This window comes from Micromys minutus, assembly GCF_963924665.1.
Source record: "Micromys minutus genome assembly, chromosome: 21".
Classification (NCBI taxonomy): Eukaryota; Metazoa; Chordata; class Mammalia; order Rodentia; family Muridae; genus Micromys; species Micromys minutus.
Genome location: NC_137956.1, coordinates 5,441,693 through 5,464,377, shown reverse-complemented (window position 1 = coordinate 5,464,377; position 22,685 = coordinate 5,441,693). Strand labels below are relative to the sequence as shown.

General features: G+C 48.3%; 1 protein-coding gene across 3 annotated transcripts in view; it reads left to right on the top strand.

Moving 5' to 3' along the window:
* CGNL1 (cingulin like 1) overlaps positions 1-22,685 on the top strand; it is a 141,175-nt gene that overhangs the window by 105,034 nt on the left and 13,456 nt on the right. For all 3 annotated transcript variants that reach the window (XM_080934401.1, XM_080934399.1, XM_080934400.1), the window contains exons 9-14: positions 5,432-5,638; positions 6,296-6,400; positions 10,230-10,382; positions 11,164-11,334; positions 15,786-15,947; positions 19,721-19,810. In XM_080934401.1, coding sequence (XP_080790527.1) covers positions 5,432-5,638; positions 6,296-6,400; positions 10,230-10,382; positions 11,164-11,334; positions 15,786-15,947; positions 19,721-19,810 — 888 coding nt within the window. The remainder of the gene's footprint in view (positions 1-5,431; positions 5,639-6,295; positions 6,401-10,229; positions 10,383-11,163; positions 11,335-15,785; positions 15,948-19,720; positions 19,811-22,685) is intronic.

Sequence of the window (22,685 nt, the reverse complement as noted above, 5' to 3'; positions counted from 1 at the left end):
AAGTGTAAACAGACGTGTAGGTTTGCTTTGTGGCTGGTGAAATGGGCAGGAAATGAAGCCACGGCTGCAGTGGTAAGCCAGGTGAACGTCCTCTCTTCGGGGAAACACATGTAGGGATAGTTGGACTGCTAATAGGAGCGCCCAGTGGAGGAGCTAGGTCTCATGTCTGCAGCGCTGTGTGAAGCGGCTCACTCTGCCCCATGGAAGTAGAGGCTGTGGGAAACTGGAGCTGAGTCGCCCCTTCTCTCATGCCTCGTTCTACCCCGGCAGGCATTGCCCTGAGCAAAGGTGGGAATTCCACTCTACAACTGCTTTTCGATCACATGACCCACTCTGGGACGAGTTCCTATGCAGCATGGGTGAGGACGAGGGGGTCTGGCAAGGGTCCTGAGGTGAGCGGTGAGCCTTCCTTGGACACCAAGTGTGCGTGATCGTTAATATAAAAGGAGACGCCAAGGGTTGGGGAGATGGTTTGCTTGCTTGGCAAGCACTGGATGGGAGTTTGATTCACTGAGAAATCTGGCTGTGGTGTCAGGCACTAAAATCCTAGTGCCCGGGAGATGGAGACAGGGGGATGGCTCTCTGGGTACTGGCTGGCCAGCTATTCCAGCCTACTCTCGAGTTCTAGGATAATATGAGACTTTGTTTAGAAAAGAAAAAGAAATGAAAGGAAGGAAGGTGCCTGAGAAATGTCAGCTCTGGCTTCCACGCGTGACAATGTACGTACGAACTCCTCACAAATGACATGGCATAAAGTTAGAATGTTACACGGGGAAAGGCAAGATTTGCTAAGGAGAAACCGAAGCCTTAAGAGCCATTGTCCACAGCCCCTGGCTTTCTCTCGTCACCCTACAGTGGGCCTCTCCACCTCGGGGTTGGTTAGTATAAACTCTGGAGGACCATATTGGAATTTCGAGACGCTGGGCTGCCTGCGCCTGCTCGCCTCCCCACCATTGCTGAGAAGGAATTGCTTCACCCGCAAGCCAGCAGGAGCTTTGTTTGTGCAGCTGCTGCTGGCCCAGCTCCGTGGTTCCGCTATCTCTCATGGTACAGAAGGGCCTGGGAACAGGCTGGGGAAAGGTTTCCAAAGGCCGGAGGAGGTGAGAACGGGCCTGATTGTCCTCCGGGTGCCTGCGGCCAAGATGGTTGAACTTTTAAGACAGAACTAACAATTATTTTAAAAAATGTGACTCCACGTTGCATGTCTGTGCTTCGGAATTCAAATGCTGTAGGCGCGCTTGCAATAGATGAACTTGCCTCGGTCTCAGCCCCAGTTCCTTTCCTCAGTTTACCATTCCAACCAGTTCAGAGTGAAGTCAAGCAGACATGTAACCAGCTTGTGCACAGAAAGGCCTGGGTGGACGGCTCTGGCCCTTGCCTGCTTTGCCCTCGAACCTTCCTTCTCCCCCAGCATAGTGCCGATGAACTGAGACAACACAAATGACCTGAACAACACCGGCTTCTGTGGTAGATGTTGTTTGTTTCTGTTTTATGGAGTCTCACTTTGTAGCCCTGGCTGTCCTGGAATTCACTGTGTGCACCAGGCTGGCCCTGAACTCAGAGATTCACTTGTTCCTCAAGTACTGGGATTAAGGACGTGCATCTCCAAGCCTGGCCATTAGTCTCATGTTTGAACCATTTTGCACAGGCATTGGTACTGGGGGAGAGGCTGCCATGCAAAGGGAATGCCCCTTGTCACTTCAGTAGCTATGACCACGTCACCTTCTAGGTCTTCCTGACAGTTTTTAACCCCACCAGCCATGTTTTCTGACTCTTCTTCCACACACTGTTACCAATGCTACCAAAACTTTTGGCCTTGGCTGTCTCAGACTTGACGCAGCTTTTAGTCATGGTCCAGGCTTTGAAAACAATAGTAGGAAAAAAGCCCGTTTGCTTTGTGGCCGTGATGATAGCATAAGGGTTTTGCATTGCTGGAGTGGCAGGTTAGGGTCGATTTGTGTTGACTGGGACCGTCCAGATGAGGGAATAAGAAATGATAAATGGTTAGCACAGAGTTCTGCAAATCAGAAGCACATGCCTTGGGTGCTCTTTCTGATGGAATGGTCTCCCTAATCCTTCTGTGACATCTGGACGTAAGATGAGAGAGTCGTGGAAGTACCTCTGGTACTGTACATATGGCTTCTGTGTCTGCACGGTGACCTCTGGGTCAGCAGAGCTTTCCTAGTCCTGGCATCTTTGTCACATGGATGGGACCCAGACATCACTGCAGATCTGGAAAAGGTGATGTGGGAACTGGGGCATCTGGGAGCTGGGAGGCCTGGCAGAACTTTTCTCTATTGACTTTCTTCGCTTGAATCTCTCCAGGACTTTGTTACAGCACTTGCCTTGAACAGAGGGTATGGGCTTCGTTTGTTCTTAGATGCCAGGACTGTTGTTGAATTAGGTATGGTTCCAGGAAAGGGGAAGTTTGTTTTATGGTCTTTTATAAAATAGTAAGCTGGGGCAGGGTGTAGGGGGCAGAGGCCAGAGAATGTTTCTGGAGAGATTTGCCAACAAAGGCTTATGTTAAATGTTAAACTATTTGTAAACACAATGTGGTTTACCACACTGTGAACCACACTGAGAAAGACAAATTAGCACTTTGCGAATAATCAAAACAGCATTAAGTGTGGGGATATATACACGCTCTCCTAGAGGCAAACACAGCCTGTGCCACTGTGAAGGGTCGGGCCAGGGTGACCCTGCCAGCTCCCAACTTACAGACCAAGTGCCTTTCTCTAGCAGGCCAGGGTGTGGGTTGGGTCCAAACCAAGGTTAAATCAAGTCTGTTTTTCAGCATCCTTTCTTTTCCTGAGACTTCCAGGGGACCTGCTGGCTACAAGTGTTCTTGTCTTCACTGAAAGATTTGGGCAGGCATCAGGGCTCCCTTTCCTCTCACTAACATGGCTGCAAACCCCTATGCCCTGGGGCAGAAGAGACAGCTCATAAGTTGAAGCACTTGGCTGTTCTTGCAGAGAACCAAGTCTGGGTCCCAGAACCCACATGGCTGATCACAGCCACCTGTAATTCCAGGGGTACACCCAGGGGTACACAGACATACATGCAGGCAAACACTCATACACATTAAGTAAGAATAAATTTTTAAAAACAACTAGACCTGTGCTCAGGGCTAAACAGTCTTTGCCCACCATCCCTACTCTGCCTCCAGGTCTTCCCTGTGTCCATCAGTCTAGAAGAAGAAAAGAAAGGCATTAGCCTATCCTATAATCTATGACTCCATGATGTCTAGTGTATTTGCAGGGCTGTGACTACAGTCAGTGGAATGGTTTCATTAGTTCTCAAATGAAAGGAAATGCACCATTATCAACCCCCCGCCTCTTCCCTATATCCCTTCCTCCTGCCTTGGCCAATCAGTAAGCTATTTTCTGTATCTTTAAATTTGCCATTTCAGAACTTTCCTTCCATACAAGTCTAGATCTCTCACTCAGAGACATGTTTCCTGTTGTAGCCTACATCAGCATTTTATTCCCTGTCACGGGCTCATTGCATGGATTGCCACATTTTCTTTACTTGTTCACTCGTCAATGGGAACACAAGTTGTTTTCACTTTTAAAATACTATGGATAATGTAGCCTTGAACACACACACACACACACACACACACATACATTAATGTACATGGAAGATTTTATCTCTCTTAGGATAGACGAGAGTGAGTTGCTGGTCTCAGGGAAACTTGGTTTAGCATTGCTTTGAGGAGCTGGCAGCTTCCCTTCATAGCTACACAGTTTGGTATTTCCTCAGCATTGCACGAGGGCTCTGGCTTTCTTGTATCTTCCTGAACTGACTGTGTGTTATGGGGACTTTGATTTGCCCTTGCCTAGTATTGAGCAGCTCTTCCCATGCTCCTTTCTGTATCTTCCTGGAAACAAATTTCTTCCTATCCTTTCCCCACAACAAGTGGTTTTCTGGCCATTGAGAGGCTTGCCTTTGACTTCAGCACTTGGAAGGCAAAGGCAGGTAGATCTCTGTGAGTTCAAGGCCAGCCTGGTCTGCATAGTAAGTTCCAGGACAGTCCAAACAATGTGAGAGTCCATGTAGTTTTGTTTGTTTGAAGTGGTTCATCTTTTTCTTATGATGGCGAAGAATTCTTTATTCTACTATGGTCTGATTGGGAAATGTTTCCCCTTGTTCTGTGGGCCACTTTGTTATCCTGCTGCTGTGTGCAGCATTGCAAAGGCTTGTTACTTCCCATAGGTGAATTCCAAGCTCACACCCACCAGTAACTTCAGTCCTATGAGGTGCTATAATGCCCTCTTCTGGTTGCCTTGGGTACTTTACAGACTGTGCATAAAACATGCAGGCAAACACACAGATGTCTGTCTGTCCTTTTGTCATCTGCTTTGGGTATTGTAGCAGAGGGACCTTTGTCTAGATCAAGTTCACAGATATGCATCCCTGTGTCTTCTCAGAGTTTAGTTTTAGTTCTAGAATTTAGTTCTAGGTTCATTTTGGGAAGGGGTGCTGTCTTCGTGTGTTTTGTGAGTCATGTGTAGCCTCAGATTCATTATGCAGTTGATATTTCTGACATCCTCTTCCTCCTGCTTGTACCAGCTTAGTGCTGGAGAGTGTGTCTCCACATCCAGTGTATGTGATACTAGGGACTAACGCCGGGGCTTTATGCATGCGGAGCAAGCATTTTACTAATGGGGCTGCTGTGCCCCAGCTACCATCCGAATCTTTAAGGTGGGGTGAGGATAGCTCCTAGGCTCCTTGGAAGGTGATGACCTCATAGAAAGGGATGAGTATAAATCCACAGCTCTACCCTGGCCCCCACCTTATTTAAGAGCAGGTGACAGGCAGCAAGTGGCCTGTAGGCTGTCAATCACCCTATCTTTTTCCTCGGACATTCAGCTTTTTTTTTTTTTTTTTTTTTTAACAATACTGAATATTGAAATTATTCCCTCAGCTGAGTGGTGATGGTGTACACCTTTTATCTCAGGACTCATGAGGTAGAGGCAGGAGGATCTCTCTGAGTTCAAAGCCAGTCTTGTCTGCATAATGAGTTAGGACAGCCAGGGCTGTTACACAGAGAAACTGTCTTGGAGAAGGAGAAGAAGAAAAAAGAGATGGAGGAGAAAGAAGAGAAGAAATGATGATGGGGGGGGAGGAGGAGGGGGAGGGGAGGGGAGAGGGAGGGGGCAGGAGGAGGAGGAGTCCCTCAAACATGCTAAGCAAGTCTATTGCCATAAAGTTACATCTCCAGCTTTTTAAAAAATCTTAAATTTTTGAGATAAAGTCTAAGTTGCCTAGGCTAGCCTCAAATTCATCAGCCACCCCAGGCTGGCCTGGAACTTTCAATCACCCTGCCTCATCTTCCTGTTCCTGGGATGGCTGTTTCTGCAGCAGCTTCCTTCACAAACTGGGGACCACCTGGGGATGACCATCCCTTTGTTCTCCTTGTTCTTAGAATGTGGAGGTCCTGGCCAGCAGGAGCAGCTCCTCAGAGCAGACCCAAGCAGAGGCTGCCCTGCGTGAGAGAGCCCTGAAGGAGGAGAAGGAGAAGCTGCAGGGAAGGGTTGCAGAGCTGGAGCGCAGGGTGGCCCAGCTGCAGAGGCAGATGGAGGATGTGAAGGGTGACGAGGCCCAAGCGAAGGAGACTCTGCAGAAGTGTGAGGTAAGGCAGGGCCTTGGCCCAGGTTTGGCAGCTTGTAGCCCTTTTCAGAAAGTGATTTCAGAGGTGGGGAAGGGGCTGTCAGGATTTATTGAAGATGCCAAGGTAAACTGCAAGCTTCTCTGGGGTGGTCTGTGAGCAAGAATGAGAAACAGGCCTGGGCCCAACAGTCCCCAGTGACTCGGGCATCAGACATACTCATCTCTCTGAGGCTCACTGAGAAACCTCCCAACACCTGCACAGGCCTTGTCACACCTCCATTAAGCTGACTCACTAAAGACCTCCTTTCTTTTAACACATCCCTGATATTTTTGGAGATTTTAACAAACCAGTTATCTGGTTTGCCAGGGCTTTGGAAGTAGGAAGCAGTTAGGAAAAGAGGTGCTAAGAAACGGCAGCTGAGGGCCATCCTGGGCACCGCTAGGTCACCTGCACACCGTCTACTGCAGGACCTTGCCCTACCTGGAGTTTCTGCATATCTAGGGGTAAAGCCTGGGTGTTTGTATTAATGGAAAACAAAACATCGAGGTAATCCAGAAAGTCGCATGTAGATAAAAGTGGGACTCCAGAGGGGTTCACACCCAGGTCCCTCATCATCTTCATCCCACTCTGATCCTGGCTATCTTTTGTCCCTATATCTTCTGACCTGCTTCATTGTAGAGTGAAGTACACCAGCTAGAGGAAGCCCTCATGCGTGCCAGAAAGGAGGAAAAAGAAGCCACATGTGCCAGAGGGGCTCTGGAGAAGGAGCTGGAGCAAGCTCAGGTAAGCCCACAGTTCTCCTTTCCTCAGCCAGGTAGGTAGACATGGCCACTGGGCCCGTCCTTCCAGGGAGCGCCTTTCACGTGTATAGCCACCCTGAGCTTCAGACTATCCATCTAGACTGGTGACTCAGAGGCAGGGGACAGTTGGTAATATCTGAAGAGGTTTAAATTGTCACAGTAGGAAGATACTGCAGGTCTACAGTGAGCATCCTAGGAAGCACAGGCCAGCCCCACAACCATGAACATCTCTGGTCTAAATGTCACTGTGCCAAGGCTGAGAAACCCTTGATGGGAAAATTCTCCACAGTTTTGCTGAGCTAGCAGGACTTGTCCCTAAGGTGACATGGAATATCCTCTGTGCAGAAGCCAATTTCCCTTCTCCTTTGGGCAAGCACTCCACACTGTGGAGTCACCCCTCCGGCTGTTAAAAGGAGCAGGAAGAAGTTTCCTTGAGGCCAGATAGCTATCTCTTCTCAAAACCAGGAGGTTCATATACAGTAAGATTTTCCCATTTGGATGTCAGGAAGATCATTCGAAGTTCACTGTCGTCAAAGCCAGCATTAAATGTGTAAATTGACTTTTGCACAGTGGCCTTGGTGTGCCTTCTTTCTATCCTCCGCTGTCAGGTTTTTAAAATGCTGCCCTATCCTCGGGTGAGCTTTGGGGATGGTGACAGCCAAAGGGCTGGATCCAGCAGGCTGCTGAAGTTTGCAGTGGGGAACCCACTGGTCTGCAAGGTGGGGCAGGGGGAAGCAGACAGGAAATGAGTCAAACTTGGAGCCATGGTTCTGAGCTCTAAGTGCGTGAGGCTAGTTTTCTTAAGCTTTCTCCTGTGGTGCTGAGCAGGATTCACACTCAGACATCCCCACACCTGGCTTTTACTTGGGTGCTGGGATCTGAGCTCAGGTCCTCATCCCTGCACAGCAGGTGAGCCACCCACTGAGCCAGCTCCTTGGATCCTCTTTGCAGCTTTCAGCCTCTAGGAGCAATGCTGAATGAGGTACTTTGAACCCTCAGAGATGATGCTAAAACTTCAGACCCACTGGCTGATAGTGGAATAAAATGTGCGTGTTCTGGGTGAGGAAGGGGGCAGGGCATCACCAGGCAGATTCTAGGACCCAGAGTAGGTGGGTCTTTAGTGGCACCCTTGAGCTTGGGGACCATTACCTGTTACTGGATGTAGAACCTTTGACTACACGACTAGGATCAGTAACCGAGGCTCACTAAGCTCCCAGGAATGAAGGACAGGAGGAAGGTGGCTTCTCAGAGGTGTGGGACATAGTAACTACAGACCAGCCTTGGAGGTGATGGGGCTTTCCGAGCCTCAGGAGAGTGGGGGCTGGGGGCGCATAAGCACTAAGAGCCTGCTCTCTCTCTCTTTTTAAAAAAGATTTATTTATTTAACATATGCAAACATACTACACTGTCACTGTCTTCAGACACAGAAGTAGAGGACATCAGCCACCATGTGGTTGCTGGGATTTGAACTCAGGACCTCTGGAAGAGCAGTCAGTGCTCTTAACCACTGAGCAATGTCTCCAGCCCTAAGAGCCTTCTTTGAAGGATTAAAAAAACTATTAAAAATACCAATAATTATATGACTCCTCATATATCAGATTCAGTATCAGCAATGGGATGTCCCTTAACATAGAATGCAAATTCTAGCCTTTTCAAGTGGAATCAGGTTTTGGAACAGATGGGATTCCATAAACTTGAATTTGAGCTTTATCTCAGATAATCTTCAAAATGTCCCACGATTTAGAAATGCCACCTAGAAAAATGTCCTCTCCTCAGCTATCTAAGAAATATCTTCTTGGAGCGTGCATGTACACACACACACACACACACACACACACACTTTCTCTCTTACATATACACACACTCACGTGGGGTACGGGGGTGGATTGAGAGAAAAATTTTCTAAAATGTCACTGCTACAAAGACATGGCCCAAATTCATCCAAAAGGGAAGCAAACTGGAGACCTTTGGAAGGTGTGTGTGTGTGTGTGTGTGTGTGTGTGTGTGTGTGTGTGTGCCAGTGCCCACCCATGCCGTCCCAGGGTCACACCACTATCAGGGAAGATGAAGAGTTGGCTTGTATCACAGGACCACACAGGCATCTTAGGAGCCAGGGGTTAACATAGGGATACCTTTCTCTATTGCTTTCCACCTGTTTTGTTTTGGTTTGTTTTTTTTTGAAACAGGGTTTTTCTCGTGTAGCCCTAGCTGTCCTGGAACTAGCTTTGTAGACCAGGCTGGCCCCAGCCTCCCTGAGCTCTGCCTCCTGAGCAGAGTGCTAGGATGCTTATACCAGCACTGCCAGCACCACCACGGCACCGGAGGGGAGGTGTTGGCGGGGGGCAGGAAGGGGGTACGTCCACATTTTTAAGATTTAGTTTTCCCCACGTGTTGGAAGCAACCTCACTAGTTGTAACAACCCCTCTTCCCTCTTTTCCTCACCAACCCCAGAAAGTAAAGTCCAGCAGACATCCCGGGGTTTGGCCTGCTCGAGCTGTATGGCCAGCTGTAGCTGTAGTGGGCAGATTGCCCCCACACTGGCATCCGTCCCAGAGTTCCACTGCTGTGAGCAGACACCACGACCAAGGCAGCTCTTATTAGGACAGCATTTAATGGGGCTGGCCCACAGGTTCACAGTTCAGTCTGTCATCATGGCAGGAAGCATGGCAGCATCCAGGCAGACAGAGATGGTGCTGGGGGAGGCGAGAGTTTTATATCTTGGTCCACAAGTAGCAGAAGGAGACTGTGTGCTACAATGGGCAGAACTTGTGCTTAGGAGACCCCCAAAGCCCATCCCCCACGGTGACATTCTTCCAACAAGGCCACATGATAGAGCCACTCCCTATGAGCTAAGCATTCAAACACAGGCGTCTATGGGGACCATTTCTATTTACCCCCCCCCCCACCTGAATATTTTTCTTTGCTCTCTTTTCCCCAACAGCTTTTGTTGATCTTGGCTCCCTGTTGGGGTGAACTTCAGCAGGCTGGCACTACTTACCTCCTGCCCCACCCCCCTGCTGCTCAAGTTCAGGAACCAGGAGAGCACCCCAGGGATTTTTACTCCCATGATGTATATCTGGCAAGCACACTTATAGTATACCCTGCAAACCGAGGAGAGCCTAGGATGACTTAAAAGTAGCTTTAAGATGCATGAGTAACCACACATAATAGCAGATTATAAACTGCTAAGCACTGCGTCCAAGCGTCAACCATTGTTCTATACAGCCTCTCGAAAGCACACAAGATGAGGTGGGCCTTAAGAGTTCCTGTGCTGGGTGGTGGTAGTAGCAGCACGTGCTTTTAATCCTGGCACTCGGGAGGCAGAGGCAGGCAGATCTCTGAGTTTGAGGCCAGCCTGGTCTACAGAGTGAGTTTCAGGACAGACAGGGCTACACAGAGAAACCCTGTCTCGAGAAAAATAAATATGTAAATAAATGAAAAAAAAAAGTTCCTGTATAGGCTGGAGATTGAGCTCAGCTGCTAGGGTGCTTGTCCAGTGGGTTTCGGTTGGTCTCCAATATCACTGTCCTGTTATGAGAACCAACTCTGGGATTTAGGAGTCTGCCCTAAGCCCCGCCAGCCACTGTGGCTGTCCAACTTCAGTAACTCATCCTTCTGCCTGAGTCTGTGGAGGTGACTGGGCAGGTCCGTTTGCCTGTTTTGTCCCTGGCTCTCTTTATTCTTTCCCCTTTGCCTGGAGGTGATGGGTGGGTCTCATTGCCTATGTGGTGTGACTATGAAGTTCCCTGTGCCACCCGTGGCAGAGGGTGACCAGGCCGGTGACTGGCACTACTGTGTCTGTCCATCTGCAGAGGGAGCTGAGCCAGATCTCCCAGGAGCAGAAGGAGCTCCTAGAGAAACTCCGGGACGAGGTGGAGCAGAAGGAGCAGCTGCGGAAGCTGAAGAACGAGATGGAGAGTGAGCGAAGGCACCTGGACAAGACCATTGAGAAGCTGCAGAAGGAGGTGAGAGGGCAGGAGGCAAAGGAAAGGGGCCCGGGAGAACCCAGCGCTTCTCCCACAAAGGCTTGGGAAATCCACAGTTCCCCCAAGCACAGACACATCTGGACAGTGCAGATACCCTGCAGCCATTCCTTGGACTCAGCAAAAATTCCAGATGCAGAGAAACGTGAAGAACCAAAACCCTCAGGGCCCTGGGCACCTGGTCACTCGCTGACAGTAAACAGCTGGCCTGGTGCGGACACTCACTAACCAGTGCTCCTTGAACTGGGGTTGAGGCCTCTGGGAAAAACCTCATGTTTACGTCTCTCTGACATATCTAGGACTGCCAAAGGCAGTTTCTAAACCCCGAAACTTCTGCTGCTCAGCTCACCGCTGCCCCAAGACACTCACAGGGAAAGGCATGTGCTGATGCATTCTAGAAGTGCACACAGGAGGCTGCCATTTTCTGATACCTACCCTGTGCCAGGCATCTTTCCAGTGACATCTTTAGCTCTGACTAAGTGTTCTATCTGGGTATTGACTTAACTCTGGCAATGCCTTTGGAAGGTAGATAGGATTTCAGTGCTGCCAAAAGGATAGTTGCCAAGGTCCTCGGTGGCTAAGGATATATCTCAACCATGGTTAGTGAAAAGCAGACTTCTGACCTCAGGACTGTGGGTCCAGCCCCTGGTCCCCAAGACAGGGTGAAGCCAGACCTCACAGGCCCGGGGCTGGTGCTTCCTCAGTAGGAATGGGCTCCAGATAACGTATGGCAGGGTCCCCTCACACCAGCCACTTCCTCTAGATGGCCGACATTGCTGAGGCCTCCCGCACTTCTTCTCTGGAGCTGCAGAAGCAGCTGGGTGAGTATAAGGAGAAGAATCGCAGGGAGCTTGCGGAAATGCAGACGCAACTGAAGGAGAAAAGTCTGGAGGTGGAAAAGGCTAGACTGGCAGCCTCGAAAATGCAAGATGAGGTAATGCCTGCTGGGTAATCCTCTCCTTTATCTCTTGGGAGAGTGTCCTGCAGCTTGCTTTGCAAGGCTTCTGTTGAGGGGGCTGGGACAAGGGAATGCTTAAGGGAAGCTTTGGGGCTTATTTTATTCTCTATTCTCTAGTGGCTACATGCAGGTAGCATCCTAAGAGGCAAAACTCCCACCAACACATGAGTGACACAGGAGCAACTTTAACTGGGTCACATTCTGGTTTGGTCCAGAGTTTTCTGCCTGGAAAGTTGAATCACCTTTTATGGAGTAAGAATACTCTTGTGTCCAAACATTTGTTTACATCCCTGCCTTCTGTTACCCCAAGAACAAGACGGCAGGAAGTGACAGGTTTCTTTAAACAACCATTGTCTTTGTATGTTTATGTGTGTATGTGTGTTTCCATGTGAGTGTGTCTGTTTGTACCCACGTATGTGCTGGTGCCCATGGAGACCAGAAGAGGTTGTTGATCATTTGGAGCAGTTGTGGGCATTTGTGGGCTGACTGATGTAGGGGCTAGGATCCACACTCTGGTCCTCATGATTGAGAAGCAAAGGCTCTTAGCTACTGAGCCATCTCTCCAGTCCTGACAATTATCTCTAGACTTCTATTGGGGTAGATAAGACTTTGGTAGCCATTGAAAAATAAACTAAAAGATGTCCTTATGGATTGGGCAATGAGTCTGTGGTAGTGCTTGTTTAGACTTGGCTCAGTCTCCAAGACTCAAGAGTTTACAAATGCTTTGTTATTTATTATTTATCATTGTGGGTGTGTGATGTGTGTATGTGGAGGTGCTGGTGAATGTGTGGAGCTCAGGGGACAACTCTGTGGAGTTGGTTTTCTTCTACCTTTCTGTGGGTTTGGGGATCAAGCTGAGATTGTCAGGCTTGTGCAGCAAGCATTTCACCTGCTGAGCCTGCTTGGCTGCCCTAAGACACATTCTTGGTTTTATACTTAAGAATAAAGCAAAGAAATGCAGTGGTTGCATTCTTGACCTGGAAAGAGAAAAGTTAATGGGGATATTGGGTGTTGGAGGCTGGGAAGCACATGACTACCCATTTCTGTCTGTCAGTCTGTTTTTCCCTGTGTCTGTCTGTCTGTCTGTCCCCCCCCCCCCCTTTCTCTCTTCCATGTCATTTCTTCTGCCCCATGCTCCTGAGTGCTAGGATTATGGGCGTGAGCCCCCATGCCTGGCTGTGAATCTAGCCTATGCCAACTGAATGATGGTGAACAAGCGGCCTCAGCTTTCCCAGCATCGCCTTCTATAAAACATTAGTAGCTTAGTGATGAATAAGATAATGAAATGGGGCCAGAGAGATGGCTCAGTGGTTAAGAGCACTGACTGCTCTTCCAGAGGTTCTGAGTTCAATTCCCAACAACCACATGGTGGCTCACAACCATCTGTAAAGAGGTCTGATGCCTTCTTCTGGTGTGTCTGAAGACAGCTACAGTGTACTCATATACATAAAAAAATCTTTTTTAAAAAAGACAATGAAATGGTACAGTGGAGGCAGTAGATCCTGGATAGTCTCACACATTTCTTTCTTTCTCAACTCCTCCTCCCAGTTTCCTCCCTACCCCGAAGTGGGAAGAGCCCACAGATTCTACAGGAAGGCAAGTTTTCCAGAGCACTTCGGAAAGGGCACTAATAACGCTCCCTCTGCCTCGGGGTCACATGGTACAGGATTTCAAGCAAACAGACTGGCACGCTGACATCACAGCTCTCTTTGCTGTGCAAAGAATATTCTTTTCATTTTTACAGTAGGTGGGTGGAAGGGCCCAGTCATCTAGCAGAACACATTGAATACCTGGTCTGTTTTAACTTCAAAAAGTCCCAGTGTCACCGTGACTCTGAACAGGGATTCCACATGGCTATCTGTAAGAATATTTCTGGGCTAGACACTTTAGATGAGAAGGAACCATGAAGATTCTCTACACAGATAAAGAAGCAGATGACCACAAAGATTTGGTAAGGCCCGTGCTATGAGACACCAGATTTCGATGAGGGTGACCTTTGACCTTTATGAAGTAAGGCCTAAAGTTCATCTCTAGTTCATTTACTGAACCCTGCTAACCACTTAAAGGTGCCGACAGGTTGAAAATATATTTACTTACATTTTCATTAGCAGATAAATTACACAACAGTTTTTTTATCATGCAACAAATTATCAGCTAATTTATCAGCAGGTTGGTTAACTTATACAGCAGTGGGTCTCGTTATGATGTCACACATATGGATCGCCTGTCTCTTGATCCTGTTCACCACCACCCTCTGGTCTCCTCTCTCCTGCTGACCCCCTTTGCCCACCAAGGCGTCCTACTTTCTTGTCTGTGTGGGTCCCTATCAGTTTAGGGTTGCTCTTAGGAACTCAACAATGGCTACACCACTGAAGAAAAAACACTTGTCTCTCCATGAGCAACAATTAACTGACTATAAATCTTCATGGAGGGGCGGGGCTGCGTGAGCCCTCCCAGCTCGGTGATGGAAGGTTGGTGGGGTCAGTCTTGTGCAGGTTGAGCCCAGCTGCTTGGTGCAATGATTGAGTCATGCCTGGGACATTATTACCATTTAGGGCTGGCTGTCTTGCTTATTACTGTCTGAGAGCAAGTTACTCAGTGTGGGGAGAGTTCCTTCCCTTGAATGCTTGGTACTAGAAGTAGTCCTGGTTTCAGAGATCTTGAAATTTTTACTTGTTTGCCATTTCCAATTCAACCACACCCCCTCCAATCCAAAATGTCTTTTAGTTCTAGATTTTGGAGTCAAGTGCTCCAAAGTTTTCTCCTTTTTAAGGATTTATGTTATGTATATAATTATTTTGCCTACATGTATATAGGTGCACCACATGTGAACCTGGTGCCCAGAGATGCCAGGAGGAGGCATCAAGTCTCCTGGAACTGGGGTTACAGGTGGCTGTGAGCCGCCATGTGGCTACCAGGAGCCAAACTTATGGTTTTAACCACTGAGTAGTCTCTCTCCAGCCCTGCATTGTGGGCTTTTGAACTGGGGATGCTCAGGCTGGGCTAGCTGTTCTCTCTGTCCTTACTGAGTGCTCTCAGGAGGGTACTTACTGGTGTTAGGAGCTGGAGTCCCTCCCTCCCTGCTAAGTGGAGATGGGTTGGTGGTGGATAAGGGGTGGTGGTGGTGGTATGGTAAGGTAGGTATTAGGACAGGTGTACATGATGTTTTGGAAGATCCCCAGAAGGAAGTTTGGGCTGTTTATTTGATTGGCTGTTTCTTTGTGATCATTATTTTTAGGTATCATCTGATTCTCAGATAAAATATATTTTAACATTTTCCCTATGTTATAATGAGGAAATTGAGCCCCAGAGAAATTTAGGGCTTCTATGCAGTGTATCAAATCCAGAGAGCACCTCTGTAGATTATTGTCCTGTGCTGTCTCTCAGTTTTACCACTGATGCCCAAACCAGACCAGGGCCTGTGTCTAGAAGTCATCTCCCAAGTGGGGCTGAGCTAGAAATGGCTGGGATTCCCCATTGTACTGGAAATGGGCATCTTCATCTCCGACAGAGTCCAGCACTGGAGTCCTCCCTCCTGGGGTCTTCCTACACTAGCCTGGTCCTTCAGAGCTTTCCTCAGCTTTTCTGTGGACTCCTTGAAGGAATAAACCTCTGTGGCGTTCTGTTGTTAGCCCTGTGCCTACTCCAGCAGGGTTTGACATTGGCAACCAAAGAGCCAGAGTTGAGCCTCACTGAATCAGCCCACCAGGTTGATTTTTGGCATTCCTACTGCCCGTGAGGTGGCTAGGTCTCAGAGACCCAAACTGTGGTTGTATTCTTCAAAACTATTAGATGAGCACCACCTTGTGGATAAAACAAACACTGTAGGTATGGGTGATCATTTTCTTCTACACAGCGACGGCTGTTACCAAATGAGTGGGATTTTGTTCTTGGTTTTTTGTGCCTGATGGTTGCTTAGTGACCATTAATTTGGTCTTTATTTAAACCTTTAAGCCTCTCTTGAAACAATGCTAGTACAAGAATTCTTAGCTACTTAAGGGACTTTCAAGTAGTTTGACCACAGCCCACCTAAGGACACATCCATCCATCCAAATATGTGAATATATAATACAAAAGCATCACAGTGCTTGTTCAGACTTTGATTGTGTGTGTTCTATGTAGTTAAAACACTAGTCCACATCTGATCAATTGACTCTGTAACCTAACAGTGTGGTGCTCAAAAAGGAAAAGCACTTTTGTTCTACTAAATGGAAAGCTGAAGCCTAGAGAGAGGCGGGACTTGCAAGTCTTGGCGCTGGGCGGGCCTGAGCACTCTGTCTTCTGGCCTCCTTGGGTGAGGCATGCATGTGGTGTGCAGAGCTGTGTGCAGCCATGTGTTCCGTGTCATTGCCGTGGTTATCAGCTCTAGGGTCAAGTCCTTGCCGTTTGCACTGCCCAAGGCACCTCCACACACACTCTCCTTCCAGCTGTGCCTCAAGGAGGAAGAGTTGCGGGTCTACCAACGAGCCGAGGAGGAAGCGCTCACCAAAAGGCAGCTTCTGGAGCAGTCGCTGAAGGACCTGGAGTACCAGCTGGAGGCCAAGAGCCACCTCAAGGATGACCGAAGCCGGCTCATCAAGCAGATGGAGGTGTGTGGGTACATGGGCTTGAGCCAGGCTGTGGAGAACACGTCTGGGCCACTGGGGGAAAATATAGGAAGTCTTGGGTTTTTACTCTTCTTAGCGTGATGTCATAAAGACACTTTCTTTGCCTGGGGGCAGGGGAAGGTGCAGCTTGCCATGCAGTGGTGAGTTAAGCTGAAAGTAGTTGACCTGTGATTTCTCCTCATAGCCTCATTGCTTCAAAGAGGATATAAATTGTTCCCCCAAAGACCTTAGCTGGTGGTGCTGTGCCCCTTCGGTAATGATTCCCCGGCAAAGTCTGCCAGACTGCCGACTGTCCAGTCAGGATCCACACTGTGCCTTAGCCCCCAAACCACCCTGCACATCAGGGACCACTGGCTGAACAAGCAGTCCATCCTCATTCCTGGCCCATCTTCCTGAGTGTGTGAGTCATCGCCACAGCTGTCAGCAAACTGTGGTCCAGTTTGTTGCCATTTTCCAGTCCCATCTGTCTGCAGCTGCCCAGTTACCAGCTGGGGCTGAGTATTCACAAGCCTAGTACTCAACACAAGAAAAACCCGCACACATAAAATACCAGAACCTCTGAGGTGATGGGAAAACCTGAATTGTTAAAAAGGAGTAATTTTCGAGAATGGAATTGACCGTAAACCAGAAGCATGCGTGTTCTGTTCTCCAGTGGAATTTAGAGAGAAACAGACCAAGAAAAGCTCAGACTTTGGGGGAGACGTTAGCACGATTCTGAGAAAAGACAGGCCTGGCGCTTTTCAAGGCCAGCAAAGATGGCTTAAACTCAAAAATCAATGAATTCCTCATTCAGCTTTGTAAATAAGCAGAAATAGCTTTTTAAAACCTCCAGGGTGCTTCGCAGTTTGTATCTAGGAGTGAAGTTTGAACCCATGGAGATTTTATTAGATGGGCCTCTCTCAGACCAGAGAAAACTGATGGCAATTTTATTGCTTTGTTTATGGGGTTGCTGTATTTTTCTAATATCTTATTTCTGATCTCTTTAGGGAGTCATTTTTTTGATAAGCCAAGGTCAACCTAGTTAACTAGAAATGGATGGTTCTGGGGCCCAGACAACCTAGTTAAAGACAACTGGACGGGCTAGGGAGATGGTTTGTTTGGTAAAATATGTGCCAAATAAGCACACATTCAGATCCCAGCACACATGCAAAGCACAGATCATGGCAATGGGTGTCCATAGTCCAGTGCCAGAGAGGCAGATTCCCTGGGGCTCCTGGGGTTGGCCAGGTAGTTACTAGATGATGGTGACTGAGGAAGACACCAGACACTGACCTCTACACACACACACACACACACACACACACACAATGATGGGCCCTGGCTTAGACCTCAGATATTGTCTGGACAGTGTGAAATGGGAGCAGGAAAAGAACCTGACTAAGAAGTGATTTGGAGCTCTGGAGATGGCTCAGTGGTTAAGAGCACACAGTACTGTTACAGAGGGTCCAAGTTCCACCCTGTGGGCAGCTCAGTTTCCTGCAAGTCCAACCCCAGGAAATCCAATGAGCACCCTCTTCTGGCCTCTGCTGGAACTGCACTCCCATGCACACTCCCTTACACAGATAGCCTAACTAAAAATAAAGAACTGGATCTTTTAAAGATGAGTGATTTGAGCTGAAATCAGGTTAGGTTGTCAGATTATCTCTGTAGAGTCCAGAATATTCTGACTAACAAGGTATTTCCTCTGGGTAATTGAGGTCTTGAGGTGGTAGTGCAGCCAAACACCACTTGTTCATCAGTCCTGGCCTCTGGGGGTCGGTCCTGTCGTCATGAAAGGCACCTGAGAACAGTTGCTCTAAGAGGTGGCAGGCCTATGTTGTTATGACTTGTGCCTTTTCCCTTCCTTCACTAAAACATAGGTCTTAGGAGCTCTCCACAGGAACATTTTCTGTAAATTCAGCTGCAGGTGGTTGAAGTTCTGTAGATATTTTGTGATTTCTGAGTATTCTGGATGGGTTGGCAACTTCAAGCAGCAGCTGGCCATGTTCTGAGTTAGTTTCTGCTCCTAAGGGAGAGCTTTTGGGTAGGTTTCTTTATAGCTTTTTGTTTGTTTTAGATTTATTTATTTACTATGTATTCAGCATTCTGCCTGAATGTACGTTCAGAGGCCAGAAGAGGTCACCAGATTTCATTACAGATGGTTGTGAGCTACCATGTGGTTGCTGGGAATTGAACTCAGGACCTCTGGAAGAGCGGTACTCTTAACCTCTGAGCCATCTCTCCAGCTTTCTTTATAGGTTTTTAGTTTTATTTAATTTTATTTATTATTGTGCGTGCGTGTGTGTGGAGGGTGGAAGACACCTGTAGACCCAGTTCTCTCCATGTCCATGGGGGTTCTAGAGTCTGAACTCTAGCCTCCAGCTTCATAATACGTGCTTTACCTGGCCAGCCATCTCTGCGGTCCTCCCGGGAGGGTTCGATCACCACTTGATACGGCCGTTCACTCATAGTTCATCAGTCACACGGGTTCCGAGAGCTTCGTATCTGTTGTTTACAGGGCCATCTGTGGATGTCAGTCAATGCTGACGGCCCCATAGTTCATACTTACACACAAGGGCTGCCGTTGAAAAGTCAGGATCTTGGTTTTTGAAAAGCATCTGTCGGGGCTAGAGCGATGGCTCAGTGGTTAAGAGTGAGGGATGCTCTTCCAGAGGCCCCATATGGTGGCAGACAACCCCACCTGTAACTCCAGTCCAAGGAAATCTGACACCCTCTTCTGGCTTCCACAGGCCACATGTGGTACACAGGCATGCACGAAGACAAAACATCTATATACATAACATAAAACACAGTGAACACATTGTTTTAGAAGTATACATTTCAGAAAGCACCTATAACCGGGTTTACCCAGACCTATGAAAAATCTACTGGAGTCAGAAGAAACACAGGCTCAAGTCCCCCAGCACTCTGAGTGGGGAAAACTTCTTTCTCTCATCCATAAAACTACTTTGAAATGCTTCTCTCTTAATTTCCAGTGATATTGAATAGAGTCCAGAGGGGCAGACTGTCATTACTCTGTGATGGTGAATTTCCCAGAACTGGCCCCCGCTGTGCTATGCAATCCAGTGTGGGTTTGGGACTGTAGAGAAGAGACCCGTTAGAAGCATGTGCCTGCCCTCACAGCAGGGAGCCTCTGGAGCATCAAGTGTTTGTAAGAATGTCCAGGATGGCTTCCCAGGCTCTATGCTGACTTTAATAGGGGCCGGTTTAAGACATATACTAACATATCCTTAGTACGTTTGTACTAAGACACATACTAACATATTCATCAGGGCTTAGGGTCACGCTTTTCTCCTTTGGTATATTTTCTGCATGCCCAATTGTATCACAGAAGCAACAAAGGATGTTTTTTAAATACCTGCTTTGGACAGTGTAAGAATGATATGGATAAAGGCTGGGGGGTGTCTGTCGTTCAGTTGGTAGAGCTCTTGCCTAGCAATGAAGCTCTGGGTTCAATCTCAAGCACCGAATATTAGGTTCGATCTTGTAATGCCAGCACTTGGGAGGTGGATGTAGGAAGATCACGTTCAAGGTGAACTGGACTACATAGCAAGTTTGAGGCTACTCTGGGATCCATGAGACCCTTTAGGAAGGAGGAAAGGGAAGGAGAGAGGAAAGGAAATAGCTGACCTATGTTCCCAAACCTTAACAATGCTTGGCTCTCATTTGTTTACGGGTTTCTGTTCACAAACACCCCATGCTCCAAACGCAGGTCAGTCGAGCTGAAGTGACCTGTTTGTGTTTTCCTTGCTCAGGACAAGGTGTCCCAGTTGGAGATTGAGTTGGAAGAAGAAAGAACCAACGCTGATTTGCTGTCTGAGAGGATCACTTGGAGCAGGGAACAGGTACGAGGGAGTTGTCGAAGGGTCAGTGCAAGGTACTATGGGAAGGGACGCATGGGAGGCTGAGCGTAAGGACTCCGTGCAAGGAGGAGACAGTCTTGTTTTACAGGGCACGGGGAGCCACTGGGAGGGAAGGGATTAGTACCATTCGGGGAATTCCCTAGAGCGGTGGCAGGAAATGTTCTAGTAGCTGCAACAGGCCAAGGGCTCAGTGTTGTCTGTTCAACTCAGGGTGACCAGACTGGAGGTTTGGGGGTGGAGGGCTGTCACCATTGGGCTGGCAGTCCCTGATCAGAGCTGAAGATGAAGGTCACTGGCTCCTTTGTCACCACCCTTCTGATATGCACGGGTTTCCTTGGGAAGCGAGCGCAGGCTATTGGGCTCTGGTTCTGTGATGGTTCCAAAGATGGGGGGTAGCATCCAGAAGCTTGAGCAGCAGAGCTTTAAAGGAGGGCTTTCCGGAGTGCCAGGACACAGATGGGCAGCTCAACCTTGACATTGGCTCCCAAAGTTCTGTTTTCTAAGTTCTCTTACTGGACTCAGAGCGGGTTTTGTTAGGAGTTCCTGCCGTTGTTACCTCAGGGCATTCCAAGGTCTGCTAAGCATGCATAACGAGAGAAATGCCCATGGGTTTGTTTGTCCATGTTTCCTGTGATAGCACAGTGGGAGGAATAGTAAAAATTGTCACCTTATTAATATTAATATTCCCAGGCAGTTAAAACCAGTTTCCAGATCCACCGTGTATATCCAAAAGGAAACACAGGCTGAACCAGAACACAGCACCTCCACTGGTTCAGCCACTGGCCCAGAGCCCGGAGGTATCTGGTCCCAGAGTGCCTTTGGCTTTTTCCTCTCACTGAGTATTAGAGTCATGGGATGCGACTGCTCGCCTCAGTGGTCAATGTTGAAAATTTTCCGCTGAGCTAAGAACTTGAGGTTCATGCCGGAGGAAGAAATAGACTCTGGCCTGGGGGCTGCCGTGAAGGGTACTCCTCGTGCAGTCCCAGACCTGCTCCTGTGCTGGCCTCCTGTGGAGCTTCGGGAATTTCCCAGGAGATGTAGCTCAGTTTGTAGGGTACTTGCCCATCATGCACAAAGCCCTGGGTTCAATCCCTGGCGCTTCATAAACCGGCATGGTAATGTATGATCCTAAGAAGTTCAAGGTTATCCATCCCTGGCTACATATTAAGTTCTAGGCCAGCCTGGGCTACATGAGGCCCTTTCTCACAAATAAGCAAAAGCTTTTATGTAGAAGTATCTAAAGGCTTCCGACTCCTAACCTGCCACCACTAACTATATTGTCCGGTTCCATTGCCGCCTTCTTGTTGGGAGGTAGAGAAAGTAAGGTACAAGCTTGCTGAAAATCAAGTTCATACTGATGCAGAAACTGATGAGAAACAAAACCAACGCTGCAATATAGACCGACGCTGCTTCCTCCCTCCCCTCCTCCCTCTCTCCTTCCATCCCTCCCTCCCTTCCATGGTTTTTGGTGATATGTCTTGTTATGAAGCCTAGGCTATCCTCTACCTCTCTATCCTCCTGCCTCAGCCTCTGAGCATGGTTACAGGTGTGCGCTGCCATCGCTGGTGACTCCTGTCGATGGAGGTCTCTGATCTCTTCTGGCCCTTGATGCCTCCTGATTAGAGAGGGACATTTGAGAGGAATGTCCCGCCTCACCAACAATCCTTTGTCTCACAGGCTGGCTTTCTGCCTTTAAAATTATAGGGCATGTAGAGAGGCCTTTGGGAACAGACAGACAGGCCCTGGCCAGAGGGGACTTCCCAGGGCCGTGAGCCTGTGGCTGCCTGTCATATCATAGCAAGAAGAGGGGCCCTTAAAAGCTGAACCCCTTTCTTCTCTCATCAGTTCTGACCTTCTGATACCCTAACAGAGGCTGGAGACTGAAGGACAGAAAGTGGCACCGGTCACCTTGAGTCCTATGAATAGCGTTAACCCTGGATTCCCAGCAAATGCGGCTAGACACAGAAAAGGGAATGCAAGGGAAAAATTTTTAAACAACAACAACTCTTGCTTTCTTTTAAAGTTTTCAGTTCTCCATTTCTCTGTTTAAAACAGTATTTCTAAGTTCCGAATCCTTGCTTCCTCCCAGTATATCCAGTCTTTCCCCTGACCCCAGCCTTAGGTCTTAGGTAAACTGGCCAGACAAGGGGTCTGGCAATCTTAGCGGAAGGCTAGCCCTCTGACAGAACCTTGAGTCTGGCAAGGACATCAGAGGTTAAATCTGCAGAACTGTGTAATGGATGAAAGATTTGGGACCCAGAGCTACGAAGGACTTTAGGCAGAGTCCTGGGGCAGGTAGCTCTAGAGGCAAGCTTAGGCTTCCTCTTCCCAAAGACAGTGTTTTAGCTACCAGAGCCTGGAAAATACAGCAAATATGACTTTACACACGGCAGAGTGGTAAAGCTGCAGAATTCCGAAGTGATGTGAGGCCAGCTTAAGAAGAGGAACTAGATTTAACAAGTAGAAAACTAACAGTAAAATGGCGCAGGTGCTAAATACCGAGAGCAGGACTCCAGCCCACATGGGAAAGGCCAGGCTGGGCCTTAGAGGGAAGGGCTCTTAGAGAAATTTTGGCCCAGAGTCAGCTTCGAAGAAATGATCACAGCGAGCTGCTGGTCACGGTGGGCGTGGCATCAGAGTCAGAACAGATTGACATGTAAGCACCGGATGTTGAGAAGCAATGAATGCTCACACACTTCCGGTTTCCGTGAGGAAAGCAGTGGGGGCCAGATTTAGAGAAGCTGATTATGGCTTTTGAATGGCTGTATCCTGAAGGCGTGGGGAGCCATGAAAGGTTATTTAACAGTGGAGCATATACAGTGTTCTAGAAGGTCAATGTAAGAAAGAGCTGGGGGTA